Here is a 19,448-nt window from a genome sequence, read left to right on the forward strand (position 1 = left end):
TTAAAACTCTAATGGAAGATCTGACCTGCTAATTGATCTGAAATCTAAGCTGTTCTGCAGTACTATTGTATTATTAACTCACTTATGGTGTTAATAGCATTGTAAATGGAGATTATTTGAAATGCAAATTTTAAATCTTTTGGGGGTTTTTTTTTTTCCCCTTTTCAGTTGTTCTTCTGCCAGATTCACCATCCAGAAATTCGAAAAATCTGTGTGTCCTATATGAGACAAAATCAAGAGTTATTTGAATCGGTAAGATCGTTCATCATCTGCATGCATTTTTTTACAATTTTTTTGAAATTATAGTCATCTTGGCAAATATTAAGATCGAGGCTTCTAGCATTGTTTTGTACACTTTACTGGGTAACTTTTATAAACATTTATGATTGTACATCATCGGGATTGGATTGGATCGGGACAAGGTAGGCCACATATCTGATTTACATTTGTTTGCCCATTTATGGCCATACATGCATACTAGTATATTCAAGACCCTGCCCATTTTTGGGTCAGCCCTTCTCCTTTTTGGACTCAAATAGTATGACTGTCCTACCTAAAAATGGACCACTGCTTCTCACTGTGTTTAATTTTGCGTGCTACTACCTCAACTCACTGTATTTAATGAGTTGTTCACAGAAGTGAGTGAACCATTATTTACAAGTGCATACTGTGTGTATAGCTATATACCCTTTACTGTACATGATAATTAAGGCTAATGGCACATGGGGCAGTTATGGGACAGTGTATTTTAGCTGACCGAGAAATGACTAAAACCACCCTAAATTATTGGGCGGCAGTATAGGCAGTTTTGCCTGTCTTACCCACTCACTAAGTTAATAAGTAAATAATACAAAAAATCTTATTGAAAGGAAAACAATCATATTGGGTTTTTTAATGTTTAAATGTTTTTTTAGTAGAATTAAGGTTTGGAGATCCAATTTATGGAAAGATTCTAATTCTGAAAAACCCCAGGTCCTGAGCATTCTAGATAACATTTCCTATACCTGTATATCATTTCAAGCTTCTAGCTATTTTTTAGGGACTGAAGTTATTCTCCTAGCTTTTTAGCCTTTAATTATTTAATAGTTTTGAAGCTATATTATTCCCTATTTCTGACTAAGTAGTTCCCAAGACAAAATCTGTTTTGGGGAAAAAGACTTAAACTGGTTGCAAAAGTGAAAGTGTATTAGTCCTTTCACAAGGTATTTCTTGACAAGTGCAGTCGTCAATTCTTGTGGCCCTCCATAAACAACCCTTCACTCTTAAGTTTTACCCCCTTTTGGTCCTAACAGATGCACTCACACGACAACCTTTTGTGGATAGAAAAGGCCACAGCCCGTTTATTTGCAACAGTATCAAATTTGTTAACAATAACATATTAATGTCATTAAATAACATAATTTAACATAACATAAATCTCCTGGTAACATAGTAACAATAAGCTGCTGAAGGCTGCTTTGTGGAAGCTGTACCTGCCCCCACCCCAATCAGTTCCCTGAGGTTAGAAACCCCCTTTTCTAATCACCACAGCCCCATATACCAACGGCCTATGGCTGTAATCCCTAGCCTCAGGCCTAACTTTCCACCTCAATATCCTTTACCTATGTAATCTCCAGCTGCGACTATAGTCCTTTCATCCCTATTGTCTTTGTGACCCCATTTTCTCCTTCAAAAGGGAGGGAGGGTGGGAGCTGGTACCTTTTCTCTTTGCTCCTTCCTGCTTATACTATTCTACCTCCCCTTAGCCAATCCCAACACTGAACTACACTTCCCATAATCCCTAGCAACCAACATTCTCCCAGTCCCTTTTCCTAGCCTTGTCATGGCCCCGTACCTCAACTCCTGCCTCGTTCTATCCCGGGGCCCCTTTTTAAAGTGAAAATCCCATTGTATGCACACTGGTAGATACACAGTGCATAATACCACTGACCCCAGCAAACAGGCAATAAATTGAGTAGCAAACTAAATAAAAAAAAAAAAAATACAAATAAAAAAGTGAACAGAATTTAATAAAACTAGAGACTAGATCTGACAAGGTAAAGCACTGACCCCTGTAACAAAAATGTTTCCTCTTTTACATGTGGGAAGTGGCCTAAAAGACATTTATGTGGGGCATAGTTGTTTTGTTTCCAAATCTCTTAGTGCTAGCACTCCTTTTCCAAACATGGATTCATCAAAGTGTTATGGTAGTGCCACCTGGACTGCACTTCTATGCTAAAGCAGACCGAGCTTCATGGACTTGATGTACTCTACCAGTTTTAGGTCCACCATCTTTTCTATATGTTTTAACTCAGATAAAGACCTTGTTTTTTTTTTTTTCTTAGTATGTTGAAGGACCATTTGAAAAGTACCTGGAACGCTTGGAGGACCCTAAGGTATGTTGTAGCATTTAGGTTTTTATAGAGGGAAGGCAGCAACCACAGCCTTCAAACTGCAACAATTAATTGTACAATTCTGTAGTATCAGGATACACCAAGGGGCCGATTCATTAAAACACAAGTTCGAATCCTGAATGGGAAAAATTCGGATTGCATACGATAATTTCTGAAGATCGCAAATATCACGAAAATGTTTCTGAAAAGATCGTATTGGTTACGATAATATCGTATTGGCGATCCAAAAGTCACAAAGTTTTCGTACTGAACGATTGTAAACAGCGGCAGAATGTTTCTGAATTTTTTGTGCGGGCGTACAAAAAAGTTGCGCAAACGCGAAAAAATTGCCGAAAATAATCTTGGATTGTTTGAACGCTCCGAGCGTTTGTGTCTTAATAAATCTCCCCCCAAGTATACCCAAAGTACCTGCAAGAGCTAGTCAATGTGAAAATAGTTATACTTGTAAAAGCACCTGCACATAATATATATGAACAGCTTTCACCCTCCTGTCTTACTGAATAAAGAAGTGAATTGGAAAATATTTAACATAAGATATGTAAATAGAATAAGCTCCTTTCAAATTTTTCATTTAGATTGTTGCATTGCAACTGACGGCATTTATAAAGAACTGTGCTAATACTGTGTATAGTTTTAATGTTAACTTACCAATGTTGCCTATACCCTTTAATAAACTTTTATAAAGACTATATGGTGAATAATGGACCCCCTATTATAGAATATAGATAGGTCAAGAAATATAGTTGCAGGTCATGGAACTCTGAGGTGACTTGAAATATTTATATACATATATGACACCACTAAGCAACCTTTGTAACAGAGATCCCCAATCTTTTTTTTACCAGTGAGCCACACTGGTAATCCACACAAGCCCAATCAGTCTTTGGGTCTCCTCTATTTTCTTAGTTTTGTATGATAAAATGCTTCCTTTAATATAGTATTATCTTCTTAGAGCTATGTTTAACATTTCTTTTACTTTTATTGTAGGAAAGTGCTGGACAGCTTGAAATAACTGCCCTGTCTCTGATTTTTAAGTAAGATTTCTATTTTACAATTTAAACAATGTTAGGCCCTTCTACATTAATTTTTTTTCTTTTGTAGGCAGTTCATGTAAGAAATAATGTTTACAGTATATTTCTTAGTGCTTCTTAAGTTTCTTGTGTATTTAAGTTTGTTCAAACAGATAGCATCTGATTGAGCTATATCACGTTGCTTTATGTCCACCTTCCTTACTCCTTACCATGTGAGTTTTGCATAGTAGCTAATATACAGGATCTACTGTATATTTTGAGGGCACTAAAGACAGTTGAAACCCACTCTTTGGGACTATCAGAGAAGTCCTTGAAATCCCTTACACCAGGGCTGTCCAACTGGCAGCCCGCGACCCACCTCTGTGTGGCCCCCCCACCTGGCTGCTTTGATTGCTTACCTTTTAAGATTTAAATGGTAGCAGTACTGAGATTAACTGGCCCCCTGCATGGCTCACACCTCAGATTCAGGCTGTAATCCCCCTGTATTGTTTAAATATGTAATCTCCAGTACTGTTCACACCTTTTAATGCATTCATTGTTTTCCCCCTGCATTGTTCACACCTCAGGCTCAGGCTGTAATCACCCACATTGTTTCCCTGTTCACACCGCAGACATTCCCTCTGACACATCCAGGATTGTGTCTCTGTATGCTGCCTGTGTGTGCCATAGGGCAGGCATAGTGTGGCACACATAGGCAGGGGAGGGCAGGAATAGTATGGCACACATAGGCAGGGGAGGGCAGGAATAGTATGGCACACATAGGCAGGGGAGGGCAGGCATAGTATGGCACACATAGGCAGGGGAGGGCAAGCATAGTATGGCACACATAGGCAGGGGAGGGCAGGCATAGTATAGCACACATAGGCAGGGGAGGGCAGGCATAGTATAGCACACATAGGCAGGGTAGGGCAAGCAGTACTCTGCCTGCTCTATGCCTCCCCTATGCTGCCTGTGTGTGCCATACTCTGCCTTCCCTATGCCGGCCGTGTGTGCCATACTTTGTATTTTCGTATGTTGCCTGAGTGTGCCATACTCTACCTGCCCTATGCTGCCTGTGTGTGCTATACTCTCCCTGCCCTATGCTGCCTGTGGGAGGTGAACCTGGCAGTGGTTTTTCTGGGAGTTTGTTAGCATTTGGAAATAGTCATTATATGGTCCCTAATATGCTGGTGGTTGCTGTGCTATCCACAGAAGAGGAGGAGGCATATGGATTTAAGTGTATGTCTTAATATGACATAATATGATACTTTCACATATGAATGAGGGGTGATATCCCTTCAGTGAGCACCAACCATTGGGATTTTGCTGTGTTGCCACTATTAATGTGGGGAAGGCCTTAAAAGCTCTTGCGATAACATGGGTGTAGTTTGAAGTGGGTGCGGTTTAAAAAAGGGGAGTGGTCAAAACTGGCTTCCATTATCGGCCCTCCACCATGTAGGCCAGAAAAATTCCAGCCCTTGGTACCACAGAAGTTGGAAAGCACTGCCTTACACCATTCCTGTCACAGTGGGGATAGGGTGAACATGTAAATAAGTTGAATGGCCTATGCCTACTCCTAACCAACCAGTACTGTTTTCATAAGTTTGTGCTTAATATCCATTGCCCTTTTTAAAGTAGTTTGTTTCTGCCTTTTTCTTTACTAGTCAAGATTTCATTTTATATAAAAGCCCTGGAAAACAACCTACATATGCAACAGATAACAACTGGGAGGGAAAGGTGAGAATGAACAATTTGATGAATTATTATATGGACTTATTTAAAGGTACAGTACCCCAATATTTATTAAGTGGTTGAAGTGGTCTTGTGTATATTAAGTCTTCTGCACCCTCTCTAAAATACTTGATTTAAGGTTTACCCCCATTTTAAATCTAGTGGCTGCAGCTCTCCAAAAATAAGGGCTAAATCAAACGTTTTTATAGAGGCTGGAGGCTGAAGTCACTTACACCTTTACTGATTATTATGCCTGTGCATCTTTTTGCCAGAATATGCATTGCCTTTTAAGTTTCCATTAGTCTCTGATAAATACTTTTTTTCTAATTGGGTACTCATGAATGCAGTTTTTTTCTGTTCTGTTTAGATAATGTTATGTTGCTCAAGCAATGGGCATTATGACTCTGTATTTACCAAAGCATTCCAAGCTAATGCTGCTATATGTCAAGGTAAGTATATAAACTCACTTTCCTCACTTTTTTGTTTTGTCTCTCTATTTCTTTCTTTCTATACTCGGAAGCTGTGATTGTCAGTGCAGCTGTCTTTGGCAACCTGTAAATACAAGATTCCACTAGATGGTACTAAAAGCCAAGTAGAAGTCATAGATTAAATTTGCAGAAAACCCCTCTTGCTTGGCAGTATATTATATAATGCATAATATATGAGGTATGCAACACTGGGGCACTTGTCACCTCACTTAGGGGCAGATTTACTAAGACATGAACGCTCAAAGCGTTCGAACGCTCCAAGCGTATTTTCTCCAAATTTTTTAATGCCCAAGTGAGCCCAAGTGACTTTTTCGTACACTTGCGCAAAAAATTCGGAAAGGTTTTCCCACTTACAATTGTTCAGTACGAAAATTTCGTGACTTTTGGATCGCCAATACGATATTATCATGACTAATACGATTTTTTTGTAAGCATTTTCATGATATATGCGATCTTCAGAAACTTTCATATCCAATCTGAATTTATCCCATTCGGGATTTGAACTCACGTTTTTATGAATGTGCCCCTTAGTGTAGAACTTAAACCGCTATAGTTTTCTTAAATGGTCTGGCTTTTCAGGAACATTTTGTACCAGAATTAGCCAGAATCATTATGCTGCCTCTTTGCTCAGTGTGGAAATCTGCTACTATGTTGCTATGGCATCTATTTAGACTTGATACTTTTCTTTCACAATTGGCCCTTGTCAGCTGGCTGGTCCTACTAGTGCAGGTGTTTAATTAAACAAATAATGAAAAATGCTATTGTAAGCTACTGTATACAATAAAACGTTCCCAATGGTTTGAGTTAATTGTAATTGAAATCAGTATTTATTTGTCCATTTTTTACTGCTGGATTTCGCTCCCGGAACATTGTAACAAAGACCAGCTCTCTTCCATGCAAGACTTCAATTTCCTTCTGCTGCATTGTGTAAAGAGTCAGAACTAGCAGCGCAGAGAATGCAAATGGACAGATAAGAACTGCTTTCAATAGCAATCACATTTGCAAATATCTCCAAAACTACTGTACATTATTTAAGTTGTTTAGAATAAAATTTTTCATTATGCAAAAAAGAATACTGAGTACAATTTCCATTTTGTAGATCTGTTGTAAGAAGTTAATTTCTCCAATAATGATGATTTGTCATAAACCACTAATAATAAAAAAGGCTCCTCTGAATCTCTTAGACGATAATAAAACGCTTTCCTAAAATACACGACATACCAAAATCATGGTATTACTCCTGATGAAGGACATTAGGTTGTAATTAAGTTGACATTTGTATTAACTTATTTCCCAATTGTTGCAAAATCTGTTTTAATAAATTGCTTGCCTACATAGCCGTTCTGTATGAGTGCCTATATAGAGATGTTTTTGGTGTGGATGAAAGAGAGCTGCTTGCAGCCGTTGATCTCTTCCGAAGTGGTACAAAGAAGAATCGAAATAGTGCTTCCACTGGTAGTGAAGATGCCAACTTTGACTGCTCTCCAGAACAAACATCAAAACAGTCGTCTGATAACAGGTAGATATCTATCTCAGCTTTTAGCCATACTGCCTGACCATCTATAGCAGGTCGGGCATTGGTTTCAACAGACCATCCAGCAATCTTGTTGGGACACATTTGAAGTGCCTAAAATGCCCGAAGTGCTGATACATTTTTCATAGGTACATCTTTGTTTTTTCTGGCACCAAGATGTTAATTTGTTGTTTTGCTGAATTAGGAAGTAATATTAATTTGTTTTTTTTTTTTCTGCAGGGTTAAAGATTGGGAAGTTAAAGGTGGTGATAATTTCTTGGATGACAAATCCAGACAAACCACAGATGACGTAAAGGTTATTTTTTTTTTTTTCTTTATATATATATAAAGGTATTGGTTCTAAGTTGAGATTATTTTGGAATTCGGAAGTTCCTTAGAAAAATAACTTGAAACATTATTTTAAAAAATAGCATTTTTTTGCAATAGATATATATGCCAGCTCATGCGTTAAGTCTGCATGTTAATGTGAATCTTCTGGTCTTTGCATGCCCAACAACCTTGCCTTTTGGAAATCAATGACATTTATATCACACCCTGATTCTTTTAGCGCGACAAACTATTCTGCCTCAAAATCCCCTAAATATGGTTAGCTGGGGGTGAAACAGTCCTGTAATAAGTAATTTGTGCTGTAAGGTCAGACAGGGCCTCAAAATACATAAATGTATCTTAAAGGTTAACATGTCATAATTGGTGCTTAGTGATGTAATTTCTGTAGGACAACTCATTGAAATTTGTGTATATTATAATAAATAATATCCCCCTTTATAAAAGCACTCGGCCTTGCATGTACAGCTAGGCTTAGCTAAATACAGCTGTACTTGTCCTTGGAAATATAGCATAATGCTCAACTGTCCATGTACTGTAAATTGACTTTCTAGTAAGTCTTTCAGCTGAAAATTGTGAATATTTTAGATACTGTTTGATTTTTGAAACCGTTTGTTTCACATTTATTAAAATAGTAAAATGCTCACGTCTAAATTTTTTTTTTTTTTTTTTTGACAGTCCACAGAAAATCCTAACAAGATGCCCTTCCCATATAAGGTTTTGAAAGCCCTTGACCCAGAAATCTACAGAAATGTAGAATTTGATGTCTGGTTAGACAGCAGAAAAGGTACATTTTTTCATAAATGCATGCATACATACATGCTGCAAAGGCTCCCTTTATGTTAGTCTGTGACATTATTAAAGTTGTAAAGACACACACAGTATTTTCACAGCACTGGTATAATTAAGTTCAGTTCTTGCAGTGCAGTCCTTTCATTAGCCAAGAACTGTAGTTTCTAAAAGTTTGAAATGATTAATTTATATAAAATGTATCTCTATTTATAACTCTTAAGTAAAAAAAAATGTAAATGATATAGTGGAGCTAAGCAGACCATGGAACTGGCAAGTATAGATAGATATATTAATAGGTTTTGCAAAAACATAATTATATTAAGTTGAATGTTCTGAGGCTCTTCAAGTTTTTTTTGTTTGTTTTTTTAAATTCATAGCTTACCACAAATCTGGACTATGGGACATGTTTGCTAAAGTGTGATTTTTCTCCTTGTCCAACTTTACCAAAGTTTGCCTTAATTATCCAGTTATATTTTCACAACATATCTCCTACATACTCAAAATTGTAATAGAAATGTGCCATAAAGAAATGTGCTATAAATTCCCCATAGGAGAGAATTGTTGCCTTGAAGAAATGAGGGGGAAATAGCATGGAAGAAGGTAATGTAGATAATGAAATGCAAACGTTGGCTGCTCTAGCTTTATAATGGCAGCTTGTCAGCTTGATCCTGGAGAATTTTTTCTAGAAAAAAATCATCTTTGTACTCTTAGTAAATTGGTCCACTGGTGAAATTTTGTCTTGCAAAAATTTGTGAATTTTCACCTATGCAAAGAGAATGTTTGCCAGTGCAAAGTTAATTTGCCAAAAATTGTTGTATTCAATTTTTAGTAAATCGCAGATCTCTTAGAGACTTATTATTTTTGGAGAAAATCATTTAACTGCTAAATGTTTTATAGTGTGATTGTTTTGCAGTTCTATTATTTTACATAGCTGAACACTTTGTCCTTTATGCCCTGCCATTGTTCTGAAATGCCTGCTTTAATGTTCTTGAATTAAGAAATATGAATATCCGAAACTTAAATGTGGTACAATTTCCCTTTGTAGAACTTCAGAAAACGGATTACATGGTGTTTGCTGGAAGACACTATTGCTTAGGTGATAAGTGTCAGGTAAGATTTTTCTTTATATATATAATTTTTTATTTATATATGAAAGTCAGTCAGTTGGTAGCCCGTGTCTATATCTATACAAATGACAGAGAAAAACAGTATCCTTAAACTATATACTCACATCTTTAAATACAGCCATATTTATAGAGTCTTTGGATGATTCATGCTGTGCTTTCTAAAAGAGAGAAAGATAGAGGAATTCCATAACATGCCTCATACCTGGGCTAATTATATTTATTTATTTGTTTTGGCAGCTCACCTTATTACTATGCTGTATGTGTTTGTGTGGTTACATATGTTAGTAATAACCTTGAAAAGACAAAAGTGTATAACCATGATAGCAAAAATCAAATCATAAAACAAACCTAGTTATGATTACCATAATGTAATTTGCTTTTTTTCATTATTTGAATAACAAAAAAAGTTGTATGGATTGGTATGAAAGTCCTGAGAATGGATACTACTTGTTCATCTCTCTGCTTTATGCTTTATGCATAGCATACCTTGGTGTCCTAAGACATGATTGTACATTGTAGTGTTATAGACACAAAAAGAACCTAGAACTGGCACACCTAGTTAAGTTAAAATATAACTTTTACTTCTAAGTGGTTAAAATCCTGCTAAAATAGATAGAAAAGACAAGAAAGGAAAATTTAAAATTCTAACTCACACCTTGAACATGTTTCAATTCTCACGGTTACTCTCCTGCATACTGTTGCTTATAAAGTATCTATAATCGTGGTTGGTTTTATGCTGGCAACATTTGTAACGACGGTAAGGTTAATCTGTATAGAATATCCTGTGTGATTTTAGTATTGTGGAGGGAGTCACAATCAGGTGTGTGAGACACACCTGATCTAGCGTCTCACACACCTGATCTAACGTCTCCTGTGCCGAGGTATCAACTATGGTTGTAGGCACAGGAGTCTTGTCTGACCTCCTGTTGATTTTTTATCCAGTAATGTAGACTGGTTATATAATGAATTTAAGTCTTAGGCTGGAATAGCAGCAAATTGTCGGTGAAACCCTGTGCCGAGGTAACAAATAGAGGTGTAGGCACACGGATTCCGACTAGTAACTTGGGCGGGTGGTTGATCTGTTGTGATGTCGGGCTAGTAATGAGTCGAAACTTCCGGGATTAGCTGATAATATAAGGAACTATCTGAGTGCCGGATTAATAGCTATGACTAAGATATAAAAATCCTGGTAAAGGATCAGAGATTTCGTGATAATTTGAAATGTAATGCGGTCGGTCTAATTTAAAATCCTGGTTGCCGAGGTAACAAATAGAGGTGTAGGCACGAGGATTCCGACTAGCAACGCTAACGGTTGGTTGTGTGATTTGTTACGATTTTTGGCCACCAATGTGTTGACTGTGTGGAACTATTTAAGCGCTGAAGTAATAGGTAAGTTTGGAGTACAAAGATCCAGTTAAAGGATCAGTGATTTTATCGCAATTAAAATCGTTTGGTTTTCGGGGCAACAATTGGAAGTAATGTTGAAAGCCAATAAGTTGTCTGCAAATATGCGCCGTATAAGTAAGTCATTAGTATAGCGCAACATATACCAGTCAGCAGTAAAGTGAAGTAGGGACGTTTTGAGAGCCACTTTCAGTGATCCTCTGATGCCGAGGTAATATATGGGGTAGTAGGCACAGAGACCTGGGAATATAAGCATGAGAGCGCCGCAACTGAGAATAATATAAGGTAAATACGTGTTGAAACCTTGTCTCTTTAACTAGGTGGGTAAGATACTTTGAAACGTAAGATTGCAATCGCCGCTTTCTGCAAAATATGGAAGTAAATAACAGCGCTGATTCTGCGCAATTGAGGTGATTCTGTGCAAGCTGTTGGGAACTGTAATCGCCGTTCCGATACATGGGTACAAAGTTTGGGAATTAGATCCTATAGAAGCTTTGGCCTGGCTTGCTGGTCATTTGGTTGAGGTGGTGTGGTGTAAACTACATGGAATTGTAATTGCCGCTTCGTTACATCCTGTATGAAGCACTGAGATAGAATTAATGGCAACGCTAGCACTAATTAAGCGATTGAAGCGACTCTGTTGAAGTAGCAATGAGCGGTTTAGTCTACAGACTAACTATTGACAAGGTATTTATTGTAAATATTTTAGGCACGTATATATGTAACGTCAATCATTACTAAAGGCTATATGACCCACCATCATTATAATCTATAGTCAAAAACGAATGTCTTAAAAGTACAGTGGAATCAGTAATTGGCGTTCTCATGAACAAAGCAGTAGGCATCAATTAACAATCAATCACCCTCTGCAAAGAGAAGGTAATACCAAGCGCTGAACTAGATAACCTGGTATAATAGGAACAATAAAAGTTGTAATACTCAGACACGCCTTATGTATCTTCGAGCCAAACAGTGTATACATAACAATTATGAGATTTACCTTGTTTGGGAGAACTATAAGGATCTCACTGGGCTAACGATTTATATACAACTTACCTGACCTTCGTTATAAGCAAGTGGTGAAAAATAAACACACACACAATATAGGAATGGTGAATAAATAAAGTTTATTATACCGATGTCGTTATTGTTGTCAACCCTCTTCTTGAAAGAGTACTCAATACTTAATTGTTAGATAGGATTGCGACTCCCTCCACAGTACTAAAATCACACTGGATATTCTATACAGATTAACCTTACCGTCGTTACAAATGTTGCCAGCATAAAACCAACCACTATTATAGATACTTTATAAGCAACAGTATCCAGGAGAGTAACCGCGAGAATTGAAACATGTTCAAGGTGTGAGTTAGAATTTAAAATTTTCCTTTCTTGTCTTTTCTATCTATTTTAGCAGGATTTTAACCACTTAGAAGTAAAAGTTATATTTTAACTTAGCTAGGTGTGCCAGTTCTAGGTTCTTTTTGTGTCTATAACACTACATATTATACTTGAAAATCCTGAAACACTGTGCACCCTAAGACTACTGTAGTGCGAGGTTCCCTACATTTAGTATATGATTGTACATTGGGCTTCTTTTTTTTTTAGTTCCATTCTGCATTCCTTATATTGTTAGAGGTAGCTTTTCCCACTTCAGGGGTAGCAACTATGCCCTCATTAAGTACTTCTTGGCCAGCCAGACACTGTGCATATGCCAAGCAGCTGTGCAAGGCGGTCACGTGATCTACTGTGCAGACCTTTACCAAATTCTATATTGAGCAGTGCTGAGATGTCTCGGTGCTGTTTGCATATGTATTAGGGCTCTTAAAAGTGAGTGTTTGAATACTAGCCTAAACAACTGAAGCAAATTTGCATGAAACAGACCAAAATCCCTTCCATATAATATTCAAAGTTGATACCCCAACAGACCAGGTAATTTTCTGCCACAATGTGTGAGTAGAACCTACCAAAATGTCTTAAAAAATATTAGTGTGTGTGGGGGTTGAAATTGCTATGCAAACAGCATTTATTTTTTTCCATTAATGTCATATTTATGAGATTTGAGTTTGAGTGCTATGAAATATCGGCAACATTTCGGTGTATATGCTCCATAAAATGAGGGAATTGGTCAAGGGTCTTTAATACCTTTTCAAGGTGCTGTTTGAGTGCCAGTGTAACCTTTTCTGTGTGCACTTGTCATATGTGTACACTGGAATGCATGGTTTAGGGAAATTCTTAAGCTGAATCGTTTGTCAAAATCTTCCAAGTCTGCCCTAGATTGTATCAGTCTACTGAGGTGCAAAAGCATAAAAAATTTTATTGCTACTACAGGTATGCAATCCTTATCCGAAAACCTATTATCCAGAAGGTCAGAAATATGGAAAGGCCATTTCCCGTAGACTCCATTATAAGCAAATAATTCTCATTTTTAAAAATGATTTCCTTTTTCTCTGTAATTATAAAACAGTACCTTGTACTTGATCCCAGCTAAGATATAATTAATCCTTATTGGAGGCAAAACAAGCCTATTGTGTTTATTAAATATTTAAATGATTTTTAGCAGACTTAAGTTATGGAGATCCAAATTACAGAAAGATCCTTTATCTGGAAAACCCCAGGCCCCGAGCATTCTGGATAACAGGTCCCGAGCATTCTGGATAACAGGTCCCGAGCATTCTGGATAACAGGTCCCATACCAGTACTGAAAAAATTATCAAAATGGCTGTCTGAGAATTTTTTTAAAGATTTTTTTAGCTGTTTTTGCACATTTATGACTAGGAAACCACCCAAATACTTTTTACAGCCATGATGATAAATGTTCTGTTGATTATGTCTAAACATCATTAACAATTATTTGACTTTCCATAAGTGATAATGGTTCCTTACCATTAATTTGTATTTTTATCTACCCTGTTTATCTAGTTTTATTTTGTTTTTTATAATTATACTGTTTATAAGTGTTTATTTTTTTGCCATACTCAAATCAAATTTTCCTAGGTACGCTTGGAACCAGGAGGAAGGTATTACAATGCTCACATTCAAGAGGTTGGGCAAGATAGCAATGCTGTAACAGTCTTTATTGAAGAACTAGCTGAGAAGTAAGTAGAATTTTGATAGGAAACAAATGGGGTTTTTTTTTCTCACAAAAGTCAATGGGCATTTCTTCACAAGCAGTTTTTTTGCACTGCAATTTTTTCTCTAAAATGTTGCAGCAAATTTTTTCTCTCCTTTTATGAAAAAATTTGCCAATGGTGAAAAAATGTCACTTAATAAGAAACTGTTGTACAGTGTTGTGAATATTGTTTGCAGTATTTCAGTAAAATGTAAAAAAAAAGTTTTTGATTTTCTTTGTAATGTTTGTGAAGATTCTCATTTAGCCAGGTCATGGTATATCTGTAGTAATAAGTCAAATCAAATCAGCTGGACTTTTGCTGTGTTTTGTTTTTTTTCTTCTTTTCTTGAATGTTTCGCCAGTCATCCAACTGGCTTTCTCAGTTCTGAATTGAGAAAGCCAGTTGGATGACTGGTCGAAACTTTCTTTGTAATGGTTATTGATTTTTTTTCTTTTTAGGCTAAGCTTCTTTTTCTGTGCTTTACCTCCATGCCACATCATCAACTAACCTAATATTTCAATTCCGCTGGTTGTACACAGTTGGTCCACTTTACAAAACCAATTCCTGCATCCTTTGTTTCATTTCCCCACATTTCTCTGTTTTAATGAACTTCAATGTATATGACAAACTCTCTGCTTGTACAAACTGCAGGAATACTGTTGGGACTATGACTTACAAAATTAAGGTTTCTCTTAAAGCAGTCCTACAAGATAAACCTTTAGTGCAGCTGGAAAAATAGAACATTTCTATCCAAGGAATAGGGTGCCATAGCAAAACACCACCACTTGTACATTATTGAAAGTCCATGTTGCAGGTTTAGCACTGATGTTTGAAGGCTTACAAGGGATGTCCAGCCTAAAAATTATAATGTATTAATGTAATTGTAAGCATCTTTTGCCATATACATTAGTTTAAAATAAATTAATCCAAAGTTCTTGGTAAATTATATTACAAATGAAAGCATTTTCTGTCTGTCATTTGCGTTATCAACGTTTTCAGAAATTGTCTTTCTTCCAGCTAAGGCTCCAATTCTCACAATGCCTGACACACTTCTATTATTCTCCTTAGGTTTGTTAATCTCAGAACATGCAAGGCATTGTGGGAACTGAAGTCTTGGCTGGAGGTGAGCTAAACTCTTTTAGGTGAACTAAAGATGCAGAATGTCATATGCACAGTCAGGTTAAGTAGAGGAAGAGAATAGTATGTGACAAACTGCATTTAATGACATTTACAAGAATTTGACTGAAGTATGTTCCTAAGAGTCCTCCATCTAGTATAACTAATTAGAAAATAGCTTTCCAGTGTATTATTCAAAAATGTCAAACCAATGTTTCAGCTGCCTCCACAGCCTTTTTCAAACAAAAAGGCTGTGGAGGCAGCCAAAACGTTAGTTTGACGTTGCACGGTCAATTACTAATTATAGAAGAAAATGGACCAGCATTTAATTTCTCGTGAATAGCAATTCTATTTATATACCACTATCGTGCTGCAAATTCCAGCGTTTCAATCCCACTGGGGGATCTTTATCAAGTAAAACACACTGTGAGTACCAAGTGTTTAAATAAGTACATATATGCAGAAAAAGGTGCCAAATTGATGTCACAGAGCAGTGCATTCAGCACTATGGGTTTCCAATATCCATTTCAACCACTAGATGTCGGTATATTACCTCAGTGTTATAGGCCATTGTGAATCAACCATATACTTCTAGATGCAGGAAAAGGTGATGTACCGTGTTAGCCAGTCAAAAAAAATGTTTACAGGGTAACCCTTTTGAAATAAAAAATAACAAAAGTGGTAAGGTGTTAACAAAGTCATATAAACGGGGGGGGGGGGGGGGGGGGGGGCAGGTTCAGTCCCTTCTCCAGAGAGTTGAAAGTTTTCATTAATTTATACTCCCAAAACTTCCTTTCATTGTCTGTTCTGAAGTTTCCCTTAAGGACCAAGATTCTTAAATCGTTTATGGAGTGGTGAGGGCTGTTAAAATGATTCCCTACTGGTGTGTCCAGTTTTTTATTTGTTATGTGTTGAAAATATACCCGCGCTAAAATAAATAATTTCCAAAAATTTTAAAGTGTGAATTAATTACTTGTGCAGCCATCCTCCAACTAATCCCGTGTTGTTAAACATTAAATACCCACAGAGTTGGCGCTCACAAAACATTTGTATGTGTTTAAAATGAATCAATCAATCTTTATTAAAAATATATAACCTTAATCCATATATCCAAATCAAAAAAGTGCATAAAATAACATTAGTTCATCCCCATATATGATTACACGTTGGTTAAAAAGTAGATGGGATTATACACAATAATTGGCAATATCTACAAAAATTTTTCATTGATCAGTGTAAATATACCTAAACAGTTTAATGTAAATTAAGAACTATAATAGAAATCCATGATTTATACTAATAGAGACTAAAAGATAATTTATATGGCATGATCGCTAGCTTAAAAATAATTAAACCATCTATTATACTGAGGGTCTCCCTCTGCCAGGAGTGGGCTATACAATCAGCCGTTATATTAAAAGGCTGCAACCGGATAAGGGAGGCGTCGTAGAGAACCAAGTCTCAAGAACATTCACAGCAAACAATGCCACAATACCAGCGACGCCTCACACTGCAAATGGATAAAGTATAACAAAGGGACCTCACGGGGGTTAGGCTAACAACAGACCTAATACAGTTATCCCGGCCGGGAACTTACTTCAGGCACAGAGAGAGGAGCGCACTAACTTTGCTTGCCGCTTCGGGCCGATTCGGCAGTGACGTCATCGAAGCTGAATTCCTTCAGTACGGATCCTCTCCTGTGTCAAAAAGGTCAACACGTTTCGCGCTCCTGCGCTTTTTCAAAGACTGCTAAATCGGTGGTGTGTATTCCTCTTTCTCAGGCTTTGGCCAGTCTCTCCTATATACAGTCCTCCTGTTGGGCATCTAGTGCACTGTATTAAGTACACATTGAAGGAAGAACAGTTGTACTGGCCATGGATGCTGTATTCCTCTAATGTGTCCGGAATCTGTATTTTGTCTGAATTGCAGACGTGTGGGCAGGTTTTGCATTGTTTTTTGCCACAGGGATAGGTTCCATTTTTGTTGGGTTGTATTAAGGCACTTCTTGTTATTAGTTTTTTTAGGTTTGGGGGCTGCCTGAATGCCAGAAGTGGTGGGTCTGGGAATATGTTTTGGAGCCTCTCATCCTTATGGAGTGTGCACTGTAGATCTTTAGCTATTTTTCTGAGGGTTTTTAGTTGGGGATTGTATGTGACTACTAGAGGAACCCTATTTGTTTCTGTTTTTTGTTTATATTGCAGAAGTTGACTTCTGGGAATTCTGGTGGCTGTATAGATGTTTTGATCCACAATCCTTGGGTTGTAGCCCCTGTTAATGAAGTCTGCTTTAAGTGTTTTTAAGTGGTGGTCCCTTTCAGTAGTGTCAGAACATACCCGATTAAATCGTAGAGCCTGGCTATAGATGATGGAGTGTTTGGTGTGGTCAGGGTGAAAGCTATCATGCATTAGATAAGATGGTTTATCCGTTGGCTTCCAATAAATGGTGGTTTGTAAACTATTCTCCCTGATAAGAATGGTTGTATCTAAAAAGTGAATGTGAGTATGGGAGTAGTCCAGCTTTAAATTGATCGTTGGGTGAAAGTCATGAAATTGTTTGTGAAATTGAATGAGTTCTTGTTCAGTACCGGTCCAGATTATGAATATGTCATCTATATAGCGGAGGTACGTCAGAGGCTTGGTGTTACAGGTAGAGAGAAAGTCCTCTTCTAGTTTTGCCATGAAAAGATTGGCATATTGGGGTGCAAAGCGTGTACCCATACTGGTTCCCATCTTCTGTAGATATATTTCCTGCCCGAATAGGAAGTGATTGTGTGAACTCAATCATCAGGTGAACTCAATCATTTGTGTAACTGCATGAGATGGTAGGCCCTCCTTTTCCAGAAATTCTTTGCAGGCGGCTATACCATCTGTATGTGGAATGTTTGTATAGAGTGATGCCACATCCATTGTTGCCAACAAGGTGCCCTCTGGGAGTGGCCCTATACCTGCAAGTTTGTTAAGCAGATCATTTGTGTCTTGTAAATAGCTTGGTTTACCCCTTACAACAGGTTTCAAGATCTGCTCGACCCAGCCCTTCGTCAGAGTGCCAATCCCAAATACTATAGGCCCTCCAGGGTTACCTTCTTTGTGTATTTTGGGAAGCATATATAAAGTTCCCATTTTCGGAGTCTCTGGTATTAAATCAAACAGATCCGAGTGTGTGGCTGGGAGCATCTTGAATAAGTTTCTGAGTTCTTTCTTATAGGCCACTGTGGGATCAGTATCTAGTTTAGTATAGTGGTTTGGGTTCGATAGCTATCTGTGAGCCTCCGTAATGTAGTCTGAAGTATTCATAATGACCACTGCACCCCCTTTGTCAGCTGGTTTGATGATAATGTCTTTGTTGTTTTTGAGGCATCTAACAGCATTCCTTTCCTGGATACTCAGATTGTGGTTCTGTTTCTTTGCCTTGGCCAGGATGGTTGATTTAACCCTGTCTCTAAATGAATCTATATACTGATCCAGTCTGGGATTAAGGCCTGCTGGAGGTGTCCACTTGACTTTCTTTTTTGTAATTTGTTCCTGTCGCACGGAGGTGTCAGAACCTGTGTGTGGCCTCACTTTGATCCACATTATCCTGTACCTTATCTGTTTGTATCTGTTTGTCCCTTGCAGGCCCCCCCCCCCCCCCCCCCCCGTTTATATGACTTTGTTAACACCTTCCACACAGATATTCTATTTTTTCTGGTTATTTGATCTATGAGCTGAATGTTGTATACAGTATATATCAGCGAGCACCACAGCTTCTTTGTAATCAGCTTGAAAAAGGAACTAAAATGTTCTGAAAGCTTGCTATGGTTATCTTAGTTAGCCAATAAAGGTATCACCTTTATACCACTTTTGTTATTTTTTATTTCAAAAGGGTTACCCCATATACTTCTACAAATATACTACTACAAATGTTACAAATTATCAACTTAAAGTGTTACAGAACTATTAAGAAATAAAACTTGCCTTTATGTGTTCATAGTCAATTCTAGTGCATCATTTAGAAATAAATCAATTGGCATGTACAGTCATGTAAAAAAATTAGGACACCCTATAAAAGCCTGTGTGTTTTTGTAACATTCTTGGACACATGGATATTTAATCTCAATTTTAACAACAATACTGGGAGATGCAAGTAATATAACTTAACAATTAAAGCTGAAGAAAAGACTTTTCGAAATCTTCTGTAAAATGTAAGTCTAGAAAAATGCAATTTCTGGTGAGAATAAATCGGGACACCCCAACATTTAGTCCCACTTAAAATGGCTCAGATCGCACACAGGTGTTTCACATCAGGTGAACATGATTAGATCATCGTTACTCAGGATTTTGAAGAAGGTTTTCCCTATTTAAACCTCAGACATTTAGGGGCACATTTACTAAAATCCGATTTTTGGGGGGGGCTTAAAACTTATGGTAAAAATTCTGA

General features: G+C 37.3%; 1 protein-coding gene across 2 annotated transcripts in view; it reads left to right on the forward strand.

Annotated features, from left to right (window-relative positions):
* Nucleotides 1-19,448, forward strand: part of alg13 (ALG13 UDP-N-acetylglucosaminyltransferase subunit) — a 55,777-nt gene that overhangs the window by 4,132 nt on the left and 32,197 nt on the right. For both annotated transcript variants that reach the window (XM_004916844.4, XM_002938789.5), the window contains exons 2-11: nt 169-252; nt 2,325-2,375; nt 3,381-3,427; nt 5,068-5,140; nt 5,502-5,583; nt 6,961-7,141; nt 7,376-7,451; nt 8,159-8,267; nt 9,318-9,382; nt 13,801-13,901. In XM_004916844.4, the coding sequence (XP_004916901.1) occupies nt 169-252; nt 2,325-2,375; nt 3,381-3,427; nt 5,068-5,140; nt 5,502-5,583; nt 6,961-7,141; nt 7,376-7,451; nt 8,159-8,267; nt 9,318-9,382; nt 13,801-13,901 (869 nt within the window). The remainder of the gene's footprint in view (nt 1-168; nt 253-2,324; nt 2,376-3,380; nt 3,428-5,067; nt 5,141-5,501; nt 5,584-6,960; nt 7,142-7,375; nt 7,452-8,158; nt 8,268-9,317; nt 9,383-13,800; nt 13,902-19,448) is intronic.

This window comes from Xenopus tropicalis, chromosome 8 (assembly GCF_000004195.4).
Source record: "Xenopus tropicalis strain Nigerian chromosome 8, UCB_Xtro_10.0, whole genome shotgun sequence".
In the NCBI taxonomy this organism is placed as follows: Eukaryota; Metazoa; Chordata; class Amphibia; order Anura; family Pipidae; genus Xenopus; species Xenopus tropicalis.